The sequence below is a fragment of the Oncorhynchus clarkii genome, chromosome 4 (assembly GCF_045791955.1).
Source record: "Oncorhynchus clarkii lewisi isolate Uvic-CL-2024 chromosome 4, UVic_Ocla_1.0, whole genome shotgun sequence".
NCBI classification, from domain to species: Eukaryota; Metazoa; Chordata; class Actinopteri; order Salmoniformes; family Salmonidae; genus Oncorhynchus; species Oncorhynchus clarkii.
This window is the reverse complement of record NC_092150.1, coordinates 62,074,212-62,099,381: the sequence shown is the minus strand read 5'-3', so window position 1 is coordinate 62,099,381 and position 25,170 is coordinate 62,074,212. Positions and strand designations below refer to the sequence as shown.

Below are 25,170 nucleotides of genomic sequence, written 5' to 3'. Positions count from 1 at the left end.
ATAGCTTTTTTCCCTTAATAAATACTGCATTTTGTGTTTACTTGGGTTATCTTTGTGTAATATAAACATTTGTTTGATGATCTGAAACATTTAAGTGTGACAAATGTGCAAAAAAACAAGAAATCAGGAAGGGGGCAAATACTTTTTCACAGCACTGTACCTTTAAAAAAAAGTTGGGGCGCGGATCAGAAAACCAAGTTGCTGGGTATTGCCGGGGACTGGAAAACACTGTCACACATGTCGACCCAGAGCATCCCAAGCATGGTCAGTGGGTGACATGTTTGGTGAGTATGCAGGCTATGGAAGAACTAGGACATTTTCAGAATCCCAAACAGATATAATATTTGACTAAAACATAACAATGTATACAGTCACATTTGTATATGATCAAGTGTCTCTCTATTATGCGTGTCTCAAGTGTCTCTCTATTATACCTGGGAAAAGATATCCAAAATTAAAATGACTTCCTGGTGTTTTTACAGAGAGAATGATCATAACCTGCTCTACAGTATCTCAGATGAGCACTACATTTAAACGAATGATTATGGTTTTATAATCATTTTTGATTGGATTATTTTCATTCAAAAAGTGATTTCAAAAATTCAAAATAATATGCTCATACCACAGTAAATTGAAGCAAAAAAAAGATCAATGACCTGTTATTTTCTGTAACTGTTGGTTGTTGTGTTAGGGGTTTGAGGTAGGTTACTGGCTGTGAGAGGGACCTCTTTACACAGTGTAAATAATTAAGGAATGTTACCTTAAATATATCCAGGTCCACCAAAACAAGGACATGCCCAGCACCACACGAAGACGAAAAACCCTGTACACTCCTGCTTGAGAATATCACTTCTATATAAATTCATTCACATATACTGTCTATCTTTAGAGTATGTGTGTGGTGTAAACATGTTCATCTAAAATTTGTCCGTATAGTGTGGTTTCAAATACGTTTTTAACTGAAAGCTACAAGGTTTGAGAATGAAGCACAGATGAATCCAAAATGAATGTGCTTGTGTTAGCCAATAGATCTACAGACTGGGGGATAAACAAGTGGGTCAGACTTGGAGGTCTAAGAGCATACCAGAAGTTATGAAGTTAAATATTTCTCCTTCGGATCAGTAAGCCACAGAAAGGTGTGCTTGAAGGAGACAGAGGGGTGCTTTGTGCCTCTCCACCAGGTCAGCTCCCTCAATCTCTCTTTCCCATTCCCCCTCCTCTCTCGGTCGCTATCCCTCCTTCCCACTCCTTCGTTCTCGAGCTCCCAGAGTTCACCCAAACCTGGGTACTTAAAAGATGCTATCTCTGCTCTGCTCTTTGCTCCTGGTAATTCTAGCTCAACAGGTAAGAGCTGCGACTTTCCTTTTCTCTTAACAATAATGATGGGTTGTGTCTCCGTGGTCTCTGATAGGACCAGGCTTGATGTGATACTCAGGGAGAACCAGGAAAAGGTGTTGACAACAAACCATAGAGAAAGGTGGTAGGGTTGATCTCAAAGTAAGGCATCAGTTGAACAGATGTTATTCACACTTTACAATTTCGGGTACTTACGTTACTTTCTAGGTTAAAGTGTTTTCTTGGCCTTATTTCATATTTACAACTTGATTCAAGGTTTTGTTTTGAATGAGTGGCTAATTCTACAGTGGCAGGAAATTACTATTGAGGCTTGCTGAGTGAGGTAACGTCACAGTAAAGTCGCAGTCAAAGGGGTTCCCTTCACGTCACTTTTTAAAAGACGTTCCTGGCAAAAGAGGGCAAGAGGTATGAGGTTCGCTGTGCTTTTCAAATGAGCGCATTCTGTAAACCTGGTAGAAAGGATTCCAATATTTGGCATAACCAATCAATCAAATGTATTTTATAAAGCCCGTTTTACAACAACAGTTGTCACAAATTGCTATACAGATACCCAGCCTAAAACACCAAAGAGCAAACAATGCAGATGTAGCACAGTGGCTACGAAAAACTCCCAAAAAATGCTGGAACCTAGGAAGAAACCTAGAGAGGAACCAGCCTCCGAGGGGTGTCCAGTCCTCTTCTGGCTGTGCCAGGTAAAATTATAAGAGTACGGCCATTTAGTAGAAAAAATAGTTGAGATTGTAATCAGGGGTTTGTGGAAATATTTTTGGTTTACAACGGTTTTCCAAGATTGCAAAAACAGGGTACTTTGCACTTGTCAATATCTCTGTTTTTATTGTCATAAAGTGCATGTCTAAGATCACACGGGACACCAGAAAGGAAAATAAAGTTTTGAGATCACACAGTGCACCAGATAGGACAGACAGACCCTTGCCCCCCACACTCACTTCGCCAAAGCACAGCCCCCACACCACCAAAGGGAAATCAACAGACCACTAACGTACTACCCTGAGACAAGGCAGAATAAAGCCCACAAAGATCTCCTTAACCATACGAGCCCGAGGGGGGTACAAAACCGGACAGAAAGATCACGTCAGTGGCTCAAGTCGAGTATAGCAAAAAAAAGCCTAGCATATTGTGATGCGCCCTAGGGATGGCATGGGAGGCCCCCGTAATAGGGTCAGAGGCAGAAAATCCATGTGGCGAGGGGAGAGCCAGCTAGGCAAAAACAGCAAGGGTGGTTCGTCACTCCAGTGCCTTGCCGTTCACTTTCACACTCCTGAGCCAGACTACACTCAATCATAGGACCTACTGAAGAGTTGAGTCTTCAGTAAGGACTTAAAGGTTGAGAGACAGAGTCTGCGTCTCTCACATGGATCGGCAGACCATTCCATAAAAATGGAGCTCTATAGGAGAAATCCCCACCTCCACCTGTTTGCTTAGAAATTCTGGGACAATAAGGAGGCCTGCGTCTTGTGACCATGGCATATGTGTAGATATGTATGGCAGGACCAAATCAGAGAGATAGTAGGAGCAAGTCCATGCAATGCTTTGTAGGTTAACAGTAAAACCTTGAAATCAGCCCTAGACTTAACAGCAAGTCAGTTGATAATGATTATCTGAAGTACCCAAAAAGGCCAATAGATGTCATCTGATAAAATTCCATACATTCCTTGAAAGTTACCAAAATTCCAGTAGTTTACTGGTAAATTTAGAAAATGTCCAATAATATACCATACATTTGCAGCCCTGATCATAATCAATGGACATTCCATAGAGTTGTACCTTTTTTATATAATACATTTTAAATCTGTGCTATAGAATTTCTATATGTTGGAACAGAAATGAATTGCTCCCAGTTAAACTGACCTAAATACTGCGACTTAATGCTAATGTACAAAGGAGCTACTTGTTCACGGGCTGAAGAGGTTTTTCGAGGGCTCCATGTTGATTTAAACATGGCAATTTCTAGATTAATAACAGGTCATTGCTGATTATGGAATGAAAAAGACAAAGATTGTAAAGAAATTTACACATCAGGTATGTATGATATGTTGTGTGTATCAAAATGCCAATCTGAATTCTATCACTATTAATACTGATATAATTTCTATAATTTTTTGCCTAAGATCGATTTTTATAATTCACTAATGGAATTTGTTGATACTTTTGTAAGAACACCATGTTACTAGTCCTGCATTGTTTTGGTGTTCTAATCTTTTCATCCTTGTTCGTAGCCTCTTGACTGTTGTGAATGTTCTGAATGTTCTATCTTAGGTGACTTCTTGGTGAACTTTAAACTTTACCAAGAATTTACCAAAGGCAAAACTATATGAAGTCACATAAGGCAACACAATCGCAGGCTTTGTTACCTATTGGGTAACGATTAACTTAGACTACATATCCATAACACATTTACAGTATTACACGTCTATAAGCATTTCATTAACATTTTATAACAGGTCCCAACCGCATTATTAAAGGTTATTAAAGTACATCCATAGTATATCTATAGCAGATTCGTGTCATGCTATGCAATAGCTAATATTTAGGTATCTTAATACAGTAGATGCAACATTACAATGAAAGTGTAGCGTCATCATTATGGCAGTTGTTTTTATTTTCTATAAAAGAGTGCTTCTGTATACCAATGTTAGTCAATTCGCCAAAAGGTATACGAAAATGTTGCGATGGTGCAGGACGCCGTGCGTTGTTATGATTCTGAAACGGTCAGATAGCTAGCAACAATGACAAGAAGTTTCCATGTGGGGAATCGTAGGTGGCTTGTTTCAGCTAGTTTTATGTAGTTCGTGATACGTCTTGCTTTGAGGTGTTTTGGCTGATTTCATGACAATGCTAATATGGCTAAAATTCTCTAGCTAGCGAACAAACAACTGTAACGACGTATTGAGAGACAAGTGCTCTTCGTGCAAATGTATTTATATTTTCAATACACATTTGGAAACTAAATATAGTTTACAACAACAAGCCAACTCTGTCTGTTTTGCCCAAAAGTGGCGCACATATCGGTTTTGTTGCTAAACAACCAACCCCCCTATAGGCCCGTGTCTTACCTTCTTCTCACCAATTCCTGTAGTTGAGGGTCGTAGTTGAGGGTCAAAATATAACTCATTAGAATTATTTCCAATCACTTGGCACATTTTTCAGATGTAAGTGGTATATTTTAAAAACTCTTAAGTACAAAACCGATAAGACTTGTAATGTCCCCAATCTTATGTTCAGAACCTTCGATTGTGCATTCACCCATGAGTCATTCATGAAAAATCTACGTTTTCCGTGAAATACCATGAGAACATTTAGTTTTGTCACCAATACATCAAATAATGAAAGGCTCACCATTTAAGTCATTTTAACTACAAATTGAATCCAATTGCAAATAATACATGATACACATTTCAAAACGGTTATTTTTGAAGTGCTGAATATAAACAATAGTAGATGGTATCATTTTCCATACAGTATTTTACGATTACTTGACATTAAAAAAAAAAAAAAATGTATGCAATGGCAGGTTGTGAGCATGTTGAGAAATATGTATGTATTACAGTTCATTATCCTTTTACAGTAGAACAAATAATCAGAAATATTGGTTTTGTATGACATTTCTGCCCCATGCAACATTATACAAGATCACCTTTCTATGCAACTGATACAGTACAGTATTGCCTGTCAGCCTACAGTGTATCAAATAAATGTATATAATGAATGGAATATATTGTTATATACAACCTAAGGATTTCAGCAGTGCATTGTACACTACACTATAATTCCAAAGGCTAGCACATAGTGACTCTGTCCACTTTGTCCTATTGAAGCAATGGAGAATGATGAAGGAGTATTTACAGCCACATCCATATATGATTTGGTTCTACATTCCAACATAACTTAATGTCCAACTTATACATTGATAAAATTGTACAGTGTTCAGCAGTTAATAAACTATATAATTTAACTAGACACTACATCATTTGGTTCAGTAGTTATTCGTTTTGAGTAGTTTGATTAAGTGATAGTCGATTATATTGTTAACAAATTACAAGAAAATCATATCAAAAGTAAAGTTCATTTTGAAAAGTAGATATTTTGATTGAATATGTATCCAAATTGAAAGAGTGATTTGGTGCAGTGAACAAGTGACTTTGTGGATTTGTTTGCTGTACTCAGCAAATAAAAATGTGCTTAGTTTTGAAACTATTTTGATGCTTAGATTTTTGCTTAGAGTTGTGAAAATGTACCACATACTTGTGAAAATTGCACCAAAGTGAAAAAGAACTGTAACAGCCCTGCTTCACATCATAATTAGACCTAAATTGGCCATACTGGTTTATAACGCACGCATGAAGGGTCTATGTATGAATTCTATTCAGTCAAAGTCAAAGTTAAATCTATTTTCCCATTCATAATGCATTGATAGCTAAGCACTTCATGGTAATTAATGCTGCGTTCACGTGCTATCAGAGTTAGCGAAAGCTCCTAGTTCCCAGTGGGAACTTTCACTTGAATGACCCTCCAAGTCGGAATTAAAAGTAAAAGTGGGAAACGGAGAAAATGTTGTCACCCGATTTGCTGAGTTGTGACATTTTACCACTGACTTTTTTTTTCACCTTTTCAACCAAAAAAATGACAATTAAGTTTGACAATACAACCGTATCAATATGGATAATGTTGCTAGTCTGACCATATTGTTAAGCAAGCTAGCTAACTTTATTATTAGCAATGTTAGCAACTTTATCAAGCTAGCTAAAATGTCCGACTTCAAAAGCACTTGAACACAATCATGTCTGACTTACCACTTCCCAGTTTCCTATTTCTCACGAGCATGTGAAGCCTGCATACCTGTGCAGTTTGCCACTCTGATCTATAACACCAACATTATAAGGTCTATGAATTCTATGCAGTCATTGTACTGTCATTGCTATTTTCTGATTTCTAAAGCATTTATAAACATGCCTCACTTATAAAAAATACTCAGCTACTAAAAATACTTAAAAAATACTTAGACCTGGCTACTTAGCTACTAATGTAGCTAGCTAAGCCCCTGGCACAATGTAAACATGTTAATCATCATTAATCATCAGGTCTCTCACATTAATCATCAGGTCTCTCCACAGATGTCAGATCGGGTTCAAGTCTGGGCTCTGGCTGGGACACCCAACGACATTCAGAGACTTGTCCCTAAGCCACTCCTGTGTTATCTTGGCTGTGTGCTTAGGGTACTTGTACTGTTGGAAGGTGAACCATCGCCCCAATTTGAGGGCCTGAGTGCTCTGGAGCAGGTTTTCATTAAAGATCTCTCTGTACTTTCCTCTGTTCATTTATGCCTCGATCCTGACTAGTCTCCCAGGCCCTGCTGCTGAAAAACATTACCACAGCATGATGCTGCCACCACCATGCTTCACCATAGGGATGGTGCCAGGTTTCCTCCAGACGTGACGCTTGGCATTTAGGCCAAAGAGTTCAATCTTTGTTTCATCAGACCAGAGAATCTTGTTTCTCATGGTCTGAGAGTCCTTTTGGTGTCTTTTGGCAAACTCCAAGCGGGCTGTCATGTTCCTTTTACTGAAGAGTGGCTTTTGTCTGGCCACTCTACCATAAAGGCCTTATTGGTGGAGTGCTGCAGAGATGGTTGTCCTTCTGGAAGGTTCTCCCATCTCCACAGAGGAACTCTGGAGCTCTGTCAGAGTGACCATTGGGTTCTTGGTCACCTCCATGACCAAGGCCCTTCTCCCCAGATTGCTCAGTTTGGCCGGGCGGCCAGCTCTAGGAAGAGTCTTGCTGGTTTCAAACTTCTTCCATTTAAGAATGATGAAGGTCACTGTGTTCTTGAGGACCTTCAATGCTGCAGAAAGGACCTTCAATGCCTTGAGACATGGATTGTGTATGTGCGCCGTACAGAGGATGAATGGGCAAGACAACAAATGTAAGTGCTTTTTAACGGGGTATGGTAGCAGGTGCCAGGCGCCCCACTTCGTGTCAAGAACTGCAACACTGCTAGGTTTCCTGTGTGTATCAAGAATGGTACACCACCCAAAGGACATTCAGCCAACTTGACACAACTGTGAGAAGCATTGGAGTCAACATTTGCCAGCATTCCTGTGGAACGCTTTCGACACATGCCCCAATGAATTGAGTCTGTTCTGAGAGCAAAATGTGTGTGTGTGTCGAAAGGGGGGGCAGTACGTCCAACTGGCCTCATAACCGCAGGCCACGTGTATGGTGTGAGACCGGCAAGTCTTTTGCATGACAATAACCGGCTGACAAAATTACATGACCGTCACAGCCCTAGCTTGGCCTTTAGGCATATTCACTAACACTGGTATGGCAGAAGCACACTACAGTGTCATTGCAATTATGCATCTATTAAGATACCTAAATGTGAGCTCTTGCATAGCATGACATGAATGCACTATAGATCAAATCAAATCAAATTCAATTGGTCACATACACATGGTTAGCAGATGTTAATGCGAGTGTAGGGAAATGCTTGTGCTTCTAGTTTCGACTATGCATTAAAATCTAACAAGTAATCTAATCAATCAAATTCACAACAACTACCTTATACACACAATGTATACTAATATGCGATGGATATAGTTAATTATTAATTAACATTTAACAATGTGGTTAGGACCTGTTAGAGCAAGTTAATGACATGCTTATAGGCGTGTAATGAATGCATTATGGCTATGTAATCAAAGTAAATCGTTAGCCTGTTAATTCCACCTCCCAAGCATTGGTCTTTTACCACTGCACCACATGGAGATCCTGAGTGGTGCAGAGGTCAAAGGCACTGCATCTCGGTGCTTGAGGCGTCACTACAGACACCCTGGTTCAATTCCAGGCTGTATCACAACCGAGCGTGATTGGTAGTCCCATAGGGCGGGGCACAATTGGCCCAGCGTCGTCCGGGTTTGGCCGGTGTAGGCCGTCATTGTAAATAAGACTTTGTTCTTAACTGACTTGCCTAGTTAAACAAAGGTTAAACAAATGTTACATATTAAAAACCCTACAAGAACCCTGTCCTTCCTACCTTCCCTCCAGTCTCTATGCAGGGCTCAGAACCATGGTGGGCAGCTGTCTGGTCCGCGAGGAGGCAAGGCCGTGTTGGAGAGGAAACAGTTGTGCCAGTGGCCGTGTAAGTGCAAGGCCAAGCCCCAGTGTGCCCCGGGGGTCAGCTCAGTGCTGGACGGCTGTGGCTGCTGTAAGAGCTGCGCCCGGCAGATAGGAGAGGCCTGCAACGAGAGGGACATCTGCGACCCCCACAAGGGCATGTACTGCGACTTCTCTAATGACCAGCCGCGATATGAGGTCGGAGTCTGCGCTTGTGAGTGAACTTTTCGTTTCATATGTTACCCCTTCGGGCTATTCATAAGAGTTAAAAGTCAATGTATGACTGAATGTCTCAAGGTCAATAACTTTTTTTCAGAGGGGGCAGGAGCTGGATTGTGTAATAGGACCCAGCTACTTCAAAGACCTGGCTAGAAACTGTACTACAGTTAAATACTTTAATCCCATGCTACTCACTCAGGATTGTAGATTTGCATAAACCTGTAGTTCCATGGGATTGGTAGAGTCATTTACCTTTAGTCTCTTTGATCATGAAAAGAACCCAGTAGGTCACACACATATATCAATCAGGCAAACACCCCAAGGCCAACCACACTAATAGAAACACACTAAGACCAGAAGACTGCTGCAAGCAGTGCACAGGCCAGTCAACCGAGTCATGTTCAGTTTCCCCATCTCCTTCTCTGTAGACTTGATGGCAGTTGGTTGTGACCTGAATGGGGCCCACTATGAGAACGGCGAGGCCTTCCAGCCCAGCCCGCTGTATAAATGCACGTGCATCGCGGGAGCCATCGGCTGCACCCCGGCCTTCATCCAGAAGCCTGCTGGTCTCCTGGGTCCTGCCCCTCTGAGGAGCAACGCACCCCTGCCAGCTGGCCTGCAGAGCGCCCCTGGTGCCTCCAGAAAACACCAGCAGGACACACCAAACATGGCCGCAATGCCAGGTGTGTGTTTGCAGGGAAAACCAGGGCCAGAACCGCCAGCTTGTCTGCCCTGGAATGCTAATTGCTGTAAAAGCTGGATGTTTACTTGTTTACTTTGGCTGGGAAGTGCAGAGGGTGGATGGAGTGTGGCTGACTGACTGTGGTTAGCCACACAGAGGGAGTAGGGTGGATGGTTCCAGTCATGCACAAACGTCCATAGAGAGAGCTCTAGTTCACTTTCCATCAAAAGCACCAATGCCTCTTTTAAGTATGCTTCTTTTGATATATTTGAGTAAATGTTCGCTTTGCTTGGCTTGATAAACACAAACGTCCTGCTTTCTAGTGAATCTGAAAGGTTAGCCGTCACTAGGTGTTGATGTTTTTGATATTGCCAACACACAAATCAAATATGTTTGCAATTACTGACTTTAAACCTTACAAAGAGGCAATTGAAACCATCTTGACATCATGGCCCGCCTAAAGATAATTTCTCTCCAACTGAGCTTTCCAATCATCTTTAGCAGGCAGAATGACTGAGGACCGAGAGCTCTTGATTCACTCTGAACAGCATGTGCTCTATAGCAGCATGGCGGCGTACAGGCCGGGTTCCTTCCTCTAGCGATGCCCTTTTAATACTGTAAAACCGAAAGCTTACAGGGATCCTCCTTTAGCCTGGAAGAAGAATTGCCTGATCCAGACCACTCCGTGGAGCCCCTGCTCCAAGACCTGCGGCCTGGGTATCTCAGTCCGGGTCAACAATGACAACGGCAAGTGTGAGATGAGGAAGGACCGCCGCCTCTGCCTGTTGCGGCCGTGTGAGAAGAGCATCATGAAGTCCGTCCAGGTGACTGACCACTGATCAGCTTGGCTCTTCTCTGAGAGATGTGTTCTGATGGTGATCGGTGAAATGTTAAATAACTGACTTGTACGCCCACAACACCCAGTGATATTTCTAATTCTGAAAATATGACAATGGTCTGGGAACTACTGTATACAGTGCCTTCAGAAAGAATTCACACCTTTTGACTTTTTCCACATTTTGTTGTGTTACAGCCTGCATTTAAAATGGGTTAGATTGAGATGATGTCGTCACTGGCCTACACACAATACCCCACAATATCAAAGTGGTATTATGCTTTTAGAAATGTTTACAAATGAAAAGCTGCAATGTCTTGAGTCAATAAGTATTCAACCATTTTATGGCAAGCCTAAATAAGTTCAGGAGTAAAATGTGCTTTAACAAGTCACATAATAAGTTGCATGGACTCACCCTGTGTAATAATTGTATTTAACATGATTTTTAAATGACTACCTCATCTCTGTACCCCACACATACAATCATCTGTAGGGTCCCTCAGTCGAGCAGTGGCTTTTAGACATAGATTCAACCAGGTTTTCCAATGCCTCGCAAAGAAGGGCACATATTGGTAGATAGGTAAAATAGCAGACATTGAATATCCCTTTGAGTATGGTGAACTTATAAATTACACGTTGGATGGTGTATCAATATGCTCACTAAGAATATACAGGCGTCCTTCCTAACTCAGTTGCCGGACTTTAAAACAGTTAAGAGTTTAATGGCTGTGATCAGAGAAAACTGAGGATGGATCAACAACATTGTAGCTACTCTCTAAATGACAGAGTGAAAAGAAGGAAGCCTGTACAGAATAAAAAACATTCCAAAACATTCATCCTGTTTGTAATACGGCATGTAATACAGAAAAAAATGTGACAAAGAAACTAACTTTATGTCCGTAATACAAAGCGTTATGTTTGGTGCAAATCCAACACAACACATCACAGAGTACCACTCTTCATATTTTCAAGAATGGTGGTGGCTGTTGTTATGGGTACGTTTGTCATCGGCAAAGAATAGGGATTTTCGGGGGAGGGGGGGGGGGGGGGGGGGGGCAAATATACACTGGAGTTGCTTATCAAGATGACATGGAGTGGCCTAGATACAGTTTGACTTAAATTGTCTTGAAAATCTATGGCAAGACTTGCTGTCTAGCAATGATCAACAACCACCTTGACAGAATTTGAAGAAATTTAAAAAGATCATCTGCAAATATTGTACAATCCAGGTGTGTACATTTCTTAGAGACTCACAGCTGTAATCACTGCCAAAGGTGATTCTAACATGTATTGACTCAGGGGGTTGAATACTTATCTAATCAAGATACATATATATATATATATTACCAGTCAAAAGTTTAGACACACCTACTCATTCAAGGGTTTTTCTTTATTTTTACTATTCTACATTGTAGAATAATAGTGAAGACATCAAACCTATGAAATAACACATATGGAATTATGTTCAAAATATACATTCATATTTATATTTGAAATTCTTCAAAGTAGCCACTCTTTGCCTTGATGACAACTTTGCACACTCTTGGCATTCTCTCAACCAGCTTCATGAGGTAATCACCTTGAATGCATTTCAATTAACAGGTGTGCCTTGTTAAAAGTTCATTTGTGTCCAAACATTTGACTGGTACTGTATATAAACTCAGCAAAAAAAGAAACGTCTTCTCACTGTCAACTGCGTTTATTTTCAGCAAACGTAACATGTGTAAATATTTGTATGAACACAAGATTCAACAACTGAGATATAAACGGAACAAGTTCCACAGACATGTGATTAACAGAAATTGAATAATGTGTCCCTGAACAAAGGAGGGGGTCAAAATCAAAAGTAACAGTCAGTATCTGGTGTGGCCACCAGCTGCATTAAGTACTGCAGTGCATCTCCTCCTCATGGACTGCACCAGATTTGCCAGTTCTTTCTGTGAGATGTCACCCCACTCTTCCACCAAGGTACCTGCAAGTTCCCTGACATTTCTGGGGGGAATGGCCCTAGCCCTCACCCTTTGATCCAACAGGTCCCAGACGTGCTCAATGGGATTGAGATCCGGGCTCTTCGCTGGCCATGTCTTGCAGGAAATCATGCTGGAGGGTCATGTCAGGATGAGCCTGCAGGAAGGGTACAACATGAGGATGCCTTCCCTGTAACGCACAGCGTTGAGATTGCCTGCAATGACAACAAGCTCAGTCCGATGATACTGTGACACACCGCCCCAGACCATAACGGACCAACCACCTCCAAATCGATCCCGCTCCAGAGCACAGGCCTGTGTAATGCTCATTCCTTCGACGATAAACGCAAATCCGACCATTACCCCTGGTGAGGCAAAACCACGACTCGTCCCTGAAGAGCACTTTTTGTCAGTCCTGTCTGGTACAGCGACGGTGGGTTTGTGCCCATAGGCGACATTGTTGTCGGTGATGTCTGGTGAGGACCTGCCTTACAACAGGGCCTACAAGCCCTCAGTCCAGCCTATCTCAGTCTATTTCGGACAGTCTGAGCACTGATGGAGGGATTGTGCATTCCTGGTGTAACTCGGGCAGTTGTTGTTGCCATCCTGTACCTGTCCCGCAGGTGTGATGTTCGGATGTACCTATCCTGTGCAGGTGTTGTTACACGTGGTCTGCCACTGCGAGGACAATCAGCTGTCCAGCCTGTCTTAGGCGTCTCACAGTATGGACATTGCAACGTATTGCCCTGGCCACATCTGCAGTCCTCATGCCTCCTTGCAGCATGCCTAAGGCACGTTCACGCAGTTTAGCAGGGACCTTGGGCATCTTTCTTTCTGTGTTTTTCAGAGTCCGTAGAAAGGCCTCTTAAGTGTCCTAAGTTTTCATAACTGTGACCTTAATTGCCTACCGTCTGTAAGCTGTTAGTATCTTAATGACCATTCCACAGGTGCATGTTCATTCATTTTTTATGGTTCATTGAACAAGCATGGGAAACCGTGTTTAAACCCTTTACAATGACTTTATATCCAATTTGACATAGTATTTTGTGTAGATCTTTAACAAATCTATTTTTATTTCACTTTGTAGCACAACAAAATGTGAAAAGTCAAGGAGTGTGAATTCTTTCTGAAGGCACTGTATGTTCACAAAAGGAGAGCAGAAGTATGATAGGGTTTCTATCAATCTATCATATGACAAGAGAAGATTTAACTATGTCCCTTTTCCCTCTAGATGCTGAGAGGAAAGACGTGCAAGCCCAAGTTCCAGGCTAAGAAAGCAGAGAAGCTGACCCTGTCTGGGTGCACTAGCACCAAAAGTTTCAAACCCACTTACTGCGGCATCTGCACTGACAAGCGCTGTTGCATCCCCAACAAATCCAAAATGGTGACCGTCAACTTCAAGTGCAAGGGCGGCTCCAACGTGCACTGGAAGATGCAGTGGATAACGTCCTGCGTGTGCCAGAGGAAGTGTAATGACCCTGGGGACATGTTCGCAGAGATACGCTTTCTCTAGCACCTTCTCCAGCATCTATAAATCAACCTCAGAGCCATGTCCATGCCCATAGACTAACACAGGCCTGGCCTATCTGCCTCTGGCTCTGTGCTGCCCGAGTCGGTATGGTATTTGTGTGTACAGGGCTGAGCTGGTCAGGGTTCGGCCTGGCCATGAAGTGCTACTAAACAGTGCCTGTGTTCTTTGGCGATATGCCAGTGGGCTGGTATGGAAAGTTTAAACATGGAACCCCCAACTCATGAAGACTGGAGAGAAACAACATGTTCTGGGTATATTGCTTGACAATTAACATAAAAGGAAATGTAATGTACGTGATGACAATGTGGGGTTAGACCTCAATTATATGGTTTTTACAGGACCTCTTTAAACAATAAGGCTGTGAGTGAGGCCATTAGTGGCAACAGGGATAGATCGAGCAAACATGTTTGCTCGATCTTAATTCATCTTTGTAGCGACCCACTGATTATACCCCTTATCAACAGTGTACCAGCTGGATCACAATACATCTTCCTACCAGTTAATTCTCAACATAGTTTGCACCACAATACCTCATACAATCTCATGTCCACTCTGATTCACTAGAAATTTAGATTCAGAATCAATAAAATTAATTGTTATTTTTTTTGTATTTTCCCCTGTGTTGTTGACCCTTTTCAAGGCATACATATTCATAACTCAGTTATCCATTAAAAATAAATTACAATTAATAAGGAATATCATTTAGACACAGGTAAGAAATGCTTTGTAACTTATAAAAATAAATAAACCAAGTTATAAAATTACAGGACTTTTTCTGCTAATAAAACACAAAAGTGCTTTGCATACACACACAAACACGCTCCACTATGTGTAGTCTGCTAGTGCGAACACACAGAGGACCTTCATGTGGCGATGTTGAGCCTGGCAGCGTCAGGCATAAGTCTGTCCTTGGTGGCATCCAGCTGACTGTACTCTTCTATCAGAGAGGAGAGGGAGGAGATTGCCTCCGTGAAGCAGCCCTGCTCCATCCCGTCCACATGCAGGTAGTGATGCATGTGAGCCTGTCAAAACAATCCATCGTGTCAGACAAGAATACTCCACACGGATTGCGAAAGGAAGGAAAAAAAGTGATTGGGAAAACACAGGTGCCTACAACCCTACTTAGAGAACATTAACTGTTAGTCTTTCCTTAGTATAACTCTGCTATTGTCCACTGTGAAATAGAAATGGGTCTTTTTGCTGACTTTTAACCCTCAATCTTCTGGACCATAAACACTTATTTTGCAACAGAGTTTTGGATTGTTGAGATAGAAGATTAAGATGTACCTTCTTCCTGTAGAGCTTGGTGAAGCGGTCTCGGAGCTCCATGAAGGTGGATTTGACACAGGTGTTGTTGGCCAGGGCTAGTAGTGAGTGGGAGTGACCCACAGGGGGCACAGAACACAGGCCTGTCTTCCATCCCTCCTGATTCCATGACACAAAAGGCAGCATGGGCTTCAGTCTGAGAGGAAGAAGGAAAGGAGAATAAATGCTGCTTTTCTATGAAGAGGGATCCGCTTGTCCTTCTCCATAGAGAATATTAATTAAAAGTGCATTTTAGGCTCTGGGAAAATCAGCCCAAGGGTGTTTATTTTTAACTTAGTCACAAGAAACCCATTAAGACCGGGGTCTCCTTTTCAAAAAGGTGCCCTGAACACAGCAATACAACAAAATAGTCACTCTAACCAGACACAAAAAAAACCTACAACATAACAAACACAACAATTTCTTCTTAAAAAATAAATAAATACAACTCTCATTCAACACATTTAATACTAGAGTAAAAAACTGCCAATGCGGCACCGGGGACTCAAGATGCAAAGAGTTTCAAGAATGGGGGCCATTAAAACGGAACACGCATCTACCTGGAGCGGTAAGGAGTCGGACTAGTGGAATCTCGAGTTCACCACCCCTATGAATGGGTTTGGTGTCTCACTTTTTCTCTCTCCCCTGTGAAGTTAAGTAGGTTGCAAGCTTTTTCAGCAGAGCTTTGTAAACAAAAAGGAACTAATGAAGTGCTCTATGGGACTTTAGTGAGCACCAGCCGACCTTCTGACACGGGATGCAGTGATGAGTACTAAACCAGTCACCTGTGATAAAGCGAAGTGCTCTATGGTTGCATGCAAAGGTTTTAAAGTGGTGTCTGCTGCAATTTGATAAATGGTCTCACCATAGTCCAAAACTGTCAGGAAAGTTGATTTTAAAACCTGTTGTTTCCTGCTGTTTAGAGAGAGGCAAAATATTTCTAAAAAAAGAAGCCCACTTTAAATCTTAGCTTTTTAAACTAGCTCATCATGCTTTTTTTTTTTTAATTAGATCTTTAATATTCCAAAACGGACAGACATTTATTGGCAGGAACACACACGATGAGAGAATCAGCCAATGAGTAAATACTGTAAGTAGTCCATCCGATACATTTTTTGCATGAATTAGAGAACATATATTTAGATTTGCCCGAATTAAGTCAACAAGGGCTTTCTGTAATGTACTGTAACAAAATCAGATTGCAGCTCTAACATAGCTTGGTCAACAGTTGGTGCAAATGACGTACATAACCGTATCGTCTGCAAACAGATTCATATTACAGGAGATTACAGGTCCCAGACACTGAAGCAACCCACATAGCCAGGGTTGACTTTAAAAACGGTATCTTTATGTGCAGGCTAATTCAACAACCAAGGTGAATAATACGGTCACTATCAAAAGCCACTAAACGTGCCAAGAGTGCTCCAGGAGATTTCCCCTCCTGATTTAGATGGTGGTCACACACACACGCTAGTATGTGCTCTCATAGAAGCTCCTGTTTCTGTTGCTCTTGACAACATGCCACGTGAAAAAGGTCTCTGCAGGGAGGGAAGAAGGTGGGAGCTGAATGGGCCAGTCATGAATCAGGGGCGTCTGTACTGGAGCACAAACACACGGCGGTGAATGGGAACACTATTTGAAAGTGAGCAGTCGGGGAAGGTCATCTCTGGGTCTTATGAGTAGTTATGATGCTGGGTGAACTGCCAGCCCTTTTTATTCGAGACGGGGGAGGAGAGGATAGTGCTCAAAGTCATTTCCCCCGTGGGGGATCAGTGAAGAATGGATTGTTCCATGTCATTTCAGCAAGCCACGACACCCACCATCTCAGATTGTTCTGAAGTTTGGTCCAACTCAGATGTTTGGTACGACACTGAACAAAAATATAAATGCAACATGTAAATGTTCTGGTCCCATGTTTCATGAGCTGAAAAACGATCCCAGAAATGTTCCATACGTACAAACATCTTATTTCTCTCAAATGTTGTGGACAAATTAGTTTACATCCCTGTTAGTGAGCATTTTATCCTTTGTCAAGATATTCCACACCTGCCATGTGGATGGACTACGAAGAAGCCGATTACACAGCATTAACATGACACTGGTAATGATCATGGGGACAATAAAAGGACACTTCAAAATGTGCCGTTTTATCACGCAACACTATGCCGCAGATGTTACAAGTTGAGGGTGCGTGCAATTGGCATGCAGACTGCAGGAATGTCCATCAGAGCTGTATCCAGAGAATCCAACGTTGTTTTAGAGAATTTGGCAGTACGTCCAACAGGCCTCACAACCACAAGTAACCACACCAGCCCAGGACCTCCACATCTGGCTTCTTCACCTGCGGGATCATCATGTAACTCTGTGTTGTCTGTTCACACTGCTATGCTTTATCTTGGCCAGGTCGCAGTTGCAAATGAGAACTTGTTCTCAACTAGCCTACCTGGTTAAATAAAGGTGAAATAAAAAAAAATAATAATAAAGTAATTTCCCTCCTGACAGAGATCATACAAATCATCAATTTCCAGACACGTTTTTTATATTTCCCACCACTAATTCACTGGTCACCCCGAAAGCCAATTCCTCCTTCATCTGCCTCTCCTTCCAGTTCTCTGCTGCCATTGACTGGAACGAACTGCAAAAATCACTGAAGCTGGAGACTCATATCTCCCTCACTAGCTTTAAGCACCAGCTGTCAGAGCAATTCTGATAGGCCCACCCACCCACAGCCAATCTATGCCCCTGCCCAATCATGTGAAATCCATAGATTAGGACCTAATACATTTAAATTGACGGATTTCCTTATGACCTGTAACTCAGCAAAATTGTTGCGTTTTTATTTTTGTTCAGTATATACATATACATTACCAGTATGAGGGCATTTTCTGTTAAACCTTACCAATGCTTGTGCACTAAAATATCCTTCTTTAAGCATGGGCATTGGGCTTGACTTTGTGAAATAAACTAACTCATATAAGATAGAAAAGTACATTTTGCATTAATAAGAGACCTGTGTGTGTAGAATGACCCCATGATGTCTGGGTGCTCAGCCAAGACAGAAACAAACTGGTTCCTCCTAGCTTAACTGGAGACAGAGAAAAGGTTAAATCCTGCATACCAGTGACAGAGCTGTTGTTCTGTTTGGAGCCTGTTTCTGGGCCAAAGATTCATGCTTTGTGTGTGTGTGTGTGTGAGACCAGTAGGACCATACATCATCTGGGACGACAGTCAAAGGCGCTTGCTTGCCCAACTTGGGGGAACCGTTGAGCTACTGTTAGAGGAAGTATGTCTGCAGTGACTTCCTGTCACTTTGGTACCCATTGTCCTCACTCAGTTGTGACAGACTGAGACAACCTCTCCATTATCGTCTGTACCCTGTAACCCAGTTGTCTCCACACACACACCCTTGTTTTTGAAAAAAAAAGTTATTTTTTTTGTCCATTAAAATAACATAAAATTGATCAGAAATACAGTGTAGACATTGTTAATGTTGTAAATGACTATTGTAGCTGGAAACGGCAGATTTTTTAAATGGAATATCTACAACGGCGTACAGCGGCCTATTATCAGCAACCATCACTCCTGTGTTCCAATGTCATGTTGTGTTAGCTAATCCCAGTATCATTTTAAAAAGGATAATTGATCATTAGAAAACCCTTCTGCAATTATGTTAGCACAGCTGAAAACTGTTGTTCTGATTAAAGAAGCAATAAAACCGGCCTTGTTTAGACTAGTTGTGTATCTGGAGCATCTGCATTTTTTGGTTCAAAATGGTCAGAAACAAATAATTTTCTTCTGAAACTCATCAGCCTATTATTGTTCTGAGAAATTAAGGCTATTCCATGCAAGAAATTGCCAAGAAACTGAAGATCTTGTACAATGCTGTGTACTACTTACAGAACAGAACAGCTAAAACGGGATCTAATCATAATAGAAAGAGGAGTGGGAGGCCCCGGTGCACAACTGAGCAAGAGGACAAGTACATTAGTGTCTAGTTTGAGAAACAGACAAGTCCTCAACGTGCAGCTTCATTAAATAGCACACGCAAAACACCAGTCTCAACGTCAACAGTGAAGAGGCGACTCCGGGATGCTGGCCTTCTAGGCAGAGTTCTTCTGTCCAGTGTGTGTTCTTTTGCCCATCTTAATCTTTTATTTTTATTGGCCAGACTGATGTGGCTTTTTCTTTGCAACTCTGCCGAGAAGGCCAGAATCCCGTAGTCGCCTCTTCACTGAATTCAAGGCACACTTAACCAGGATGGCTACCATAGCATTCTGCAGCGATGAGCAATCCCATCTGGTTTGCGCTTAGTGGGACTATCATTTTTTTTTCAACAGGACAATGACGCAAAACACACCTACAGGCTGTGCAAGGGCTATTTGACTAAGGAGAGTGATGGAGTGCTGCATCAGATGACCTGGCCTCCACAATCACCCGACCTCAACCCAATTGAGATGGTTTGGGATGAGTTGAACTGCAGAGTGAAGGAAAAGAAGCCAACAAGTGCTCAGCATATGTGGGAACTCCTTCAAGACTGTTGGAAAAGCATTCCTCATGAAGCTGGTTGAGAGAATGCCAAGAGTGTACAAAGCTGTCATCAAGGCAAAGGGTGGCAACTTTGAAGAATCTCAAATATATATATTTGGATTTGTTTTAACACGTCTTAGGTTTCTACATGATTCTGTGTGTTATTTCATAGTTTTGATGCTTTCACCATTACTCTACAACGTAGAAAATATTAAAAATAAAGAAAACCCTGGAATGAGTAGGTGTGTCCAAACTTTTGACTGATACTGCATTTATTGAATATTATGTGAACCATAAAAATAAATAAAAAAGGGCCAATTTGCGTGCAATCAATTAGCTTATTTTCTCCGAGATCAAATACAATTTCAATGAATAAAAATGTTTCAGGAATGCGACTCTTACTTGTTTCTAACTACAGAAACAATTTCAGGAAAATCTGAGACGGTGCGTGTGCTTTGAGGTGGAACAATCCTAGTAGCTGTCTCTGGGTCTCACCTCTCTATGTTCCTGCGGAGGTCAGACACTTGCACGTTGCCACGGACCATGAGGGCACAGGCCAGGTACAGGCTGTGTTTGGGGTCAGCCCGGATCAGCTGGTGGTCTTTACTGAAGGCATCAGTGAACATCTGATCAAGCCTGAGGTAGACAGGGTACACAGCTAAGGAACAACAACTATACAGAAGGGATACATGCCATTTACATTTGACTCATTCAGTAGACCATATTATCCATGGTGCCAAACTAACAAAAAAAGTGCCTTTAACTAAGAAATGTGAAATACCACACTAGCTCTTTTGCAGTACACTTAACATTATACAGGCTTGAACATTATACAGGCTTGGACATGATCATTGGCACAATGTGCTGCTAATATATTTCCCACGTTAATCCAGAAAAGAGACCCACTCGGGTGAAAATGAGTTCCTGTTCCGTCTTGTCCTGTACATTTTTCGCCCGTACTGTCCCAATCGCACAGTTCTATTACCCCACAACTTTCCTGTTCCTATCACCTCCGCTCAATTTAACGCACAGAAATCAGAAATACCTTATTCCGTTAACTGCACACTGCTGCATGAGTTTCCATAGCAATGGCCTCATTTCGGGCTCACGAGACAAGAGTGGGGGCTGGTAGCTAGCTACTATTTTGTTGCCTGCCCAGCTGGGTACCAAAACATTTATGCAGTAAATATATTTGGATTTGTTTCACACATTTTTGGTTACTACATGATTCCATATGTGTTATTTCATATTTTTGATGTCTTCACTATTATTCTACAATGTAGAAAATAGTAGAAATAAAGAAAAACCCTTGAATGAGTAGGTGTGTCCAAACTTTTGACTGGTACTGTATAAATAAATGCCATATATTATGTATAATATTGATATTTATTATGTGAATTGTTGGAATCATATAATTAAAAATGAGTAGGCTATTCTAATTCTGTGGTTGGTGTTGTCATGAAAGTGAATGAAAAAGACAGTATAGTAGGAGTTGTGAAGTCAGTGCTTCCCAGGGGACCCAACCCTTTGAATATAAATGTTATCAAGATTTTAGATGTTGTCAAGCTTCATTTATTCTCTCTGATCCAGAACATGACTTTGTTCAAGCAACATGCCGCCACCACCACTGGCAAGCACCCGTATTCAGTGATGCCAAGATTTAGCGACTTTTCAGACTACCCTGTAAGAGGATTCTGTGTTATGCACTATAGCCCGTTACCATATATGTGATTTAAGATTATCTGCTGTTTGTCTTGTGTGGATGTATGTATGTGTTATGCAACCCTAACATCTGGCAACTTTTTTTTTTTTTTTAAACAGCACCTAGCAACAAATTTAGCTACTTTTAAAAATGTATTTGGAACTTTTAGCAACTTTTGAAAAGTGACTCAAACGCTAAAACGCACGCATTTTCCCACTAAATGACACAAAAACGATTTTCTCTGTCACACACTCGGTCACAACACACGTGCCTGGCTGCAAAAGTGCATTGTGAGTGATGTCAGTAGCAGGCGCTCAGCTCGTGCACAGCCAGCAGCAATTTCCGCAAATTGCAAATCATTGTTGGCTGACTGCAGCTGCCTGTGCACGAGCTGAGCGTCTGCTGCGAACGTCACTCACAATGCACTTTGCAGCCAAGCATTATAACTAATTACCAATACACTGCTTAAAACTATAATTGTTCAGAATGTGTAGGTTTACTAGATAAAAAGAAAATAAGTCAAATGTAATTATTCAATAATGTGTAATTGTTCAATAATTAGGTGTTATGTTTAAAAATACAAATATCTGATCATATAAAATGTGTTGGTTTATATTACTTTTACAAATAAAAATATGTGATAAACAAAAAAATCTAAACTAACAAATGTCAAATCATATTTTTCGCTGAGATGGCCAGTCAATTTGAGTAACGTTACTGTGTATTCCACGTAATGACGCAGTTTTACGTTATTACGCAATGATATCACAACGTCATTTAGCAACTTTTAGCAACACATCGACCTGCCTCAAGCAACTTCCCCTGATAATTAGTTGGCAACACTGCCTGTATTAGAGCTAACGTTTGCTAGCCAGATATGCCCTAGCTTCATATTACGTGCTAGCTCAATGCATTTACCTAGCGATTAGCATTAGCAGCTAATGCAAAATAATTATGTGGAGCTTGCTAAGACTAACTTACTAGCAGTTGGCAGAGATGAAGAAACTAATAGTACAATATAAAACATGTGGATTGATATGAAGAAGCAAAGTTGAAAGCAGCATCGTTCTTGTTTCTTGACTGCATGGGAATCCTGTTCCAAATATAATATTCAGAGAAGTCAAAACAAAAGAGGAGTAAAATTAGCAATAGGGACAGCAGAGCAGACCTTCGGGTGGGGATGTTGACATCAGCCAGGGTGTAAAGAGGGGTGAGGCTGGGCACCAGGTAGTGCAGTCGAGGGAAGGGCACTAGGTTCATGGCTATCTCATTCAGGTCCATGTTGAGTGATCCCTCAAAACGAGCTGAACTGCAATAAAAGAGAAACAAACAGTTTATTGATATCACACATCAGACATTTCACAATCAAGCAGACAGATGCTATCGCCTAAAACAAACAAGTGGTCTTCTTTATTGACATAAATAACCCCTTTAACAGTTCAATGACTGCACTATGCAATGACGATGTTGCTGGCGAGATGGATTTTTTTGAAATTCTAATGAAATTCCGATTTTTCTCTTGATTTTTACAGTGGCAGTAAAATGCACTGGAGACCAGACTCCAAACACCTGGGAGGCTTAATGAAGAGAGTCTGTCAAGGTAAATAAAAGGCCTAGTGCCACAGACAGCAGCCAGTTCTCGTCTCCAGTAGTCTACCTGGTGATATTGAGCAGCAGGTTGGCTACGATGTTGTTCATGGCATCAAAAGGCTTCTCGGCTCCACTGACCCCTCCCTGGCCTGAGATGATGGCACTGTCCTTCTTGATAACAGAACCTGGCTTCCCACTGTGGGACATGTGCTTGATCTTGTTCACTATGTCTACCAGTGACTAGAAAAGGAATCATAAGAATGGACAAATGGAAGGGAATTGTTATTTACAACAGTCAGTAACAGATTGTAAAACATGGTCATGCATCGTATGCATAATACGGAAATACCTTACACGCACGCAAACACACCTGATTCTCCACAGGGAGGACACAGTCGGCATGCTCGGTGAGCTCCCGCATGGCCAAGACACTGTTGTAGGGGGAAGTGACGACATCGTCCTCTGCTGAGGGGTAGACTGAGGTGACGATACGACATACCTCGGGGAACTCCTCCTCCAGAAGTTTCAACACACAGGTGCCCAGGCCTGATCCAGTTCCTGACCATCACAGCATAGGACACAACACATCATGGTTATCCAAAACGTTACACTGAAAAAGCAGAACACGCCAACGTCGTTCATGTAGTAATAATGTGCTTCAGTAGTTATGAGACTATGTATACATTTGTACACTCGAGTCCTCACCTCCACCCATGGAGTGAATGAGAAAGAAGCACTGCAGGCAGTCACAATGCTCTGCTGCCCTCCTCAGCTGGTCCACAATCTGTTCCCTGTAGGCTGAGCCATACGTCCAGTGGCCCACTGCCCTGGAGAGGAATAAACAGGTGGCACAGCTGTTTTACAAATTCATGTTATCAAACATAAAATGTACCTGCAATTGTACTGATGGAAATTACTACTGAGTGCCAGTCTGGTGCCATCATGCCAAGTCCTTGTCACTCATAGTTATGCCATAAGAAATGGAGTTGGCAAGAGCACCAACAGATCTGGGACCAGCCTGGGAAATGACCATGTATAGCCTATACAGAAAAAAAATAAAGAGTTTCATAAGCAGTATTTTGAAGGAATGCTAGATGGCACCCCGCGAGGCAGGCAGGCACAGTCGCTAACCAGTTGTTGCCTGAGCCGGACACATCAGTGATGAGCTGAGTGCTATCAAACAATTCTCTCAGCGGGCCCTGTAGGATCTCATTCACCACACCCTCCTCCATGTCCACCAGCACCGCCTGTAGTGAAGACATTAGTCTTGTCAGAGTGTGTGAAGCCGACACACAAACAAACACGTCAAAGTGAAGCAATAACTGTCACTGGAATTTACCCTGGCCTTCAGGGATTGGATCCTCCCACCAGTGATGTCACAAGATCCCCCGACGCTTCTCCTGGAAATACACACATAGCAGGGAACCACAGCGGTCATTTGAGAAGGCACTCCATTTGTTTGTCTGAATGAACATGCACATTTCACAGCCATGTGGTAGCTAGGGTTGAATGGATCACAGCAAGAGATTGGCAGGCTGGAATTACCTTGAGTCAACGTTCCGAAAGAAGCTGCTCAGCGCCTCATCGTAGATTCCTTTCTAAAATAAATAAATAGGAAGGACATGCTAGAGATAATGCAGCTTGGGTAATGAAGAGCCTATGCCTGTTGTCCAATGGAAACATACCAGTAGACTAACTTCCTGTCCCATTTCACACAACAAGTGAGAAGACAACAAGAGGCAAGTATATTTAGGTTACCAGCCTAGACTTTTTCCACATAAAATCAAATATTTAATCTTTATTTATTTTCTTTAAATAGTATGACTTACTTTATTGACATGGGAATGTTCCCGCAAAGCAAGATCCCAAAACCTGCAGCCCACCTGGTTACCACACTGCCCAACTGCAGAACACAGACCATGAAAGCTAAGGGGATAGTCTGTCATAGAAAATTGTGAAACCAGCTGACCCATGTAAACATTAGCTAGCTCTTCCAGTTTCAAGTAATGATATTCCCATTGATATGCCTCACTCATCAGCCATCTGGGTAACACAACTTTCGCCAACATGGCGCTGCTTTGTTTACGAGACCACGGTAAACAATGAGCTCAAAATAGATCATCTTGGTCACTGCTCAAAAATCGTAGAAGTCAGACAGTATCAAACAAACTCACCCTGTACAACAACTGATTGTGTCATCACTGGAAATAATAGCGGTCTTCTACGACTTTGTGCAACGTTCTCGTTTACAGAACATCATATCAACTTTCAGGGCAAATGTACACGACTGTAACAAGACACTTTTATATCCGCCGCGCACGTTTG

The 25,170-nt window shown here is 41.8% G+C and overlaps 3 protein-coding genes across 6 annotated transcripts in view; 1 reads left to right on the top strand and 2 right to left on the bottom strand.

Annotated features, from left to right (window-relative positions):
* LOC139407052 (solute carrier family 22 member 13-like) overlaps positions 1 to 4,655 on the bottom strand; it is a 34,012-nt gene extending 29,357 nt beyond the window's left edge. For 2 of the 3 annotated variants that reach the window (XM_071150365.1, XM_071150367.1), the window contains exon 1: positions 4,431 to 4,495. Coding sequence is in view for 1 of the 3 variants with exons in the window: in XM_071150368.1 (XP_071006469.1) it covers positions 4,431 to 4,517 (87 nt within the window). In the remaining 2 variants the exon portion in view is untranslated. Of the gene's footprint in view, positions 1 to 4,430 lie in introns of all 3 variants that reach the window. The other variant, XM_071150368.1, reaches the window with a different exon arrangement.
* On the top strand, positions 1,057 to 13,703 carry LOC139407054 (cellular communication network factor 6-like). 2 transcript variants are annotated; one of them, XM_071150371.1, is made up of 5 exons: positions 1,057 to 1,344; positions 8,419 to 8,701; positions 9,135 to 9,389; positions 10,040 to 10,212; positions 13,422 to 13,703. In XM_071150371.1, the coding sequence occupies exons 1-5, from the start codon at positions 1,297 to 1,299 to the stop codon at positions 13,701 to 13,703; spliced, it is 1,041 nt and encodes a 346-aa protein (XP_071006472.1). In that variant the 5' UTR covers positions 1,057 to 1,296. The 2 variants fall into 2 exon arrangements, with proteins under 2 accessions (XP_071006472.1, XP_071006471.1); XM_071150370.1 differs by having other exon boundaries at positions 10,019 to 10,212.
* Positions 11,907 to 25,170, bottom strand: LOC139407053 (tubulin, epsilon 1). The gene is made up of 12 exons (XM_071150369.1): positions 25,020 to 25,170; positions 24,675 to 24,748; positions 24,391 to 24,443; positions 24,185 to 24,245; positions 23,977 to 24,092; positions 23,551 to 23,672; positions 23,216 to 23,403; positions 22,913 to 23,085; positions 22,424 to 22,564; positions 20,049 to 20,189; positions 15,009 to 15,183; positions 11,907 to 14,743 (listed from the first exon to the last, which is right to left on the bottom strand). The coding sequence occupies exons 1-12, from the start codon at positions 25,042 to 25,044 to the stop codon at positions 14,585 to 14,587; spliced, it is 1,428 nt and encodes a 475-aa protein (XP_071006470.1). The 5' UTR covers positions 25,045 to 25,170; the 3' UTR covers positions 11,907 to 14,584.

Excerpts from the sequence above, each read along its gene's own strand:
- LOC139407053 (XM_071150369.1), bottom strand. The coding sequence starts at position 25,044 with ATGACACAATCAGTTGTTGTACAGG. Across the intron at positions 24,246-24,390 it reads TTTCGGAACGTTGACTCAAG|GAGAAGCGTCGGGGGATCTT; the intron begins GTAATTCCAGCC and ends GTGTATTTCCAG. Across the intron at positions 23,673-23,976 it reads TCCGGCTCAGGCAACAACTG|GGCAGTGGGCCACTGGACGT; the intron begins GTTAGCGACTGT and ends ATTCCTCTCCAG.
- LOC139407054 (XM_071150370.1), top strand. The coding sequence starts at position 1,297 with ATGCTATCTCTGCTCTGCTCTTTGCTCCTGGTAATTCTAGCTCAACAG. Across the intron at positions 1,345-8,418 it reads TGGTAATTCTAGCTCAACAG|TCTCTATGCAGGGCTCAGAA; the intron begins GTAAGAGCTGCG and ends CCTTCCCTCCAG. Across the intron at positions 8,702-9,134 it reads TGAGGTCGGAGTCTGCGCTT|ACTTGATGGCAGTTGGTTGT; the intron begins GTGAGTGAACTT and ends CCTTCTCTGTAG.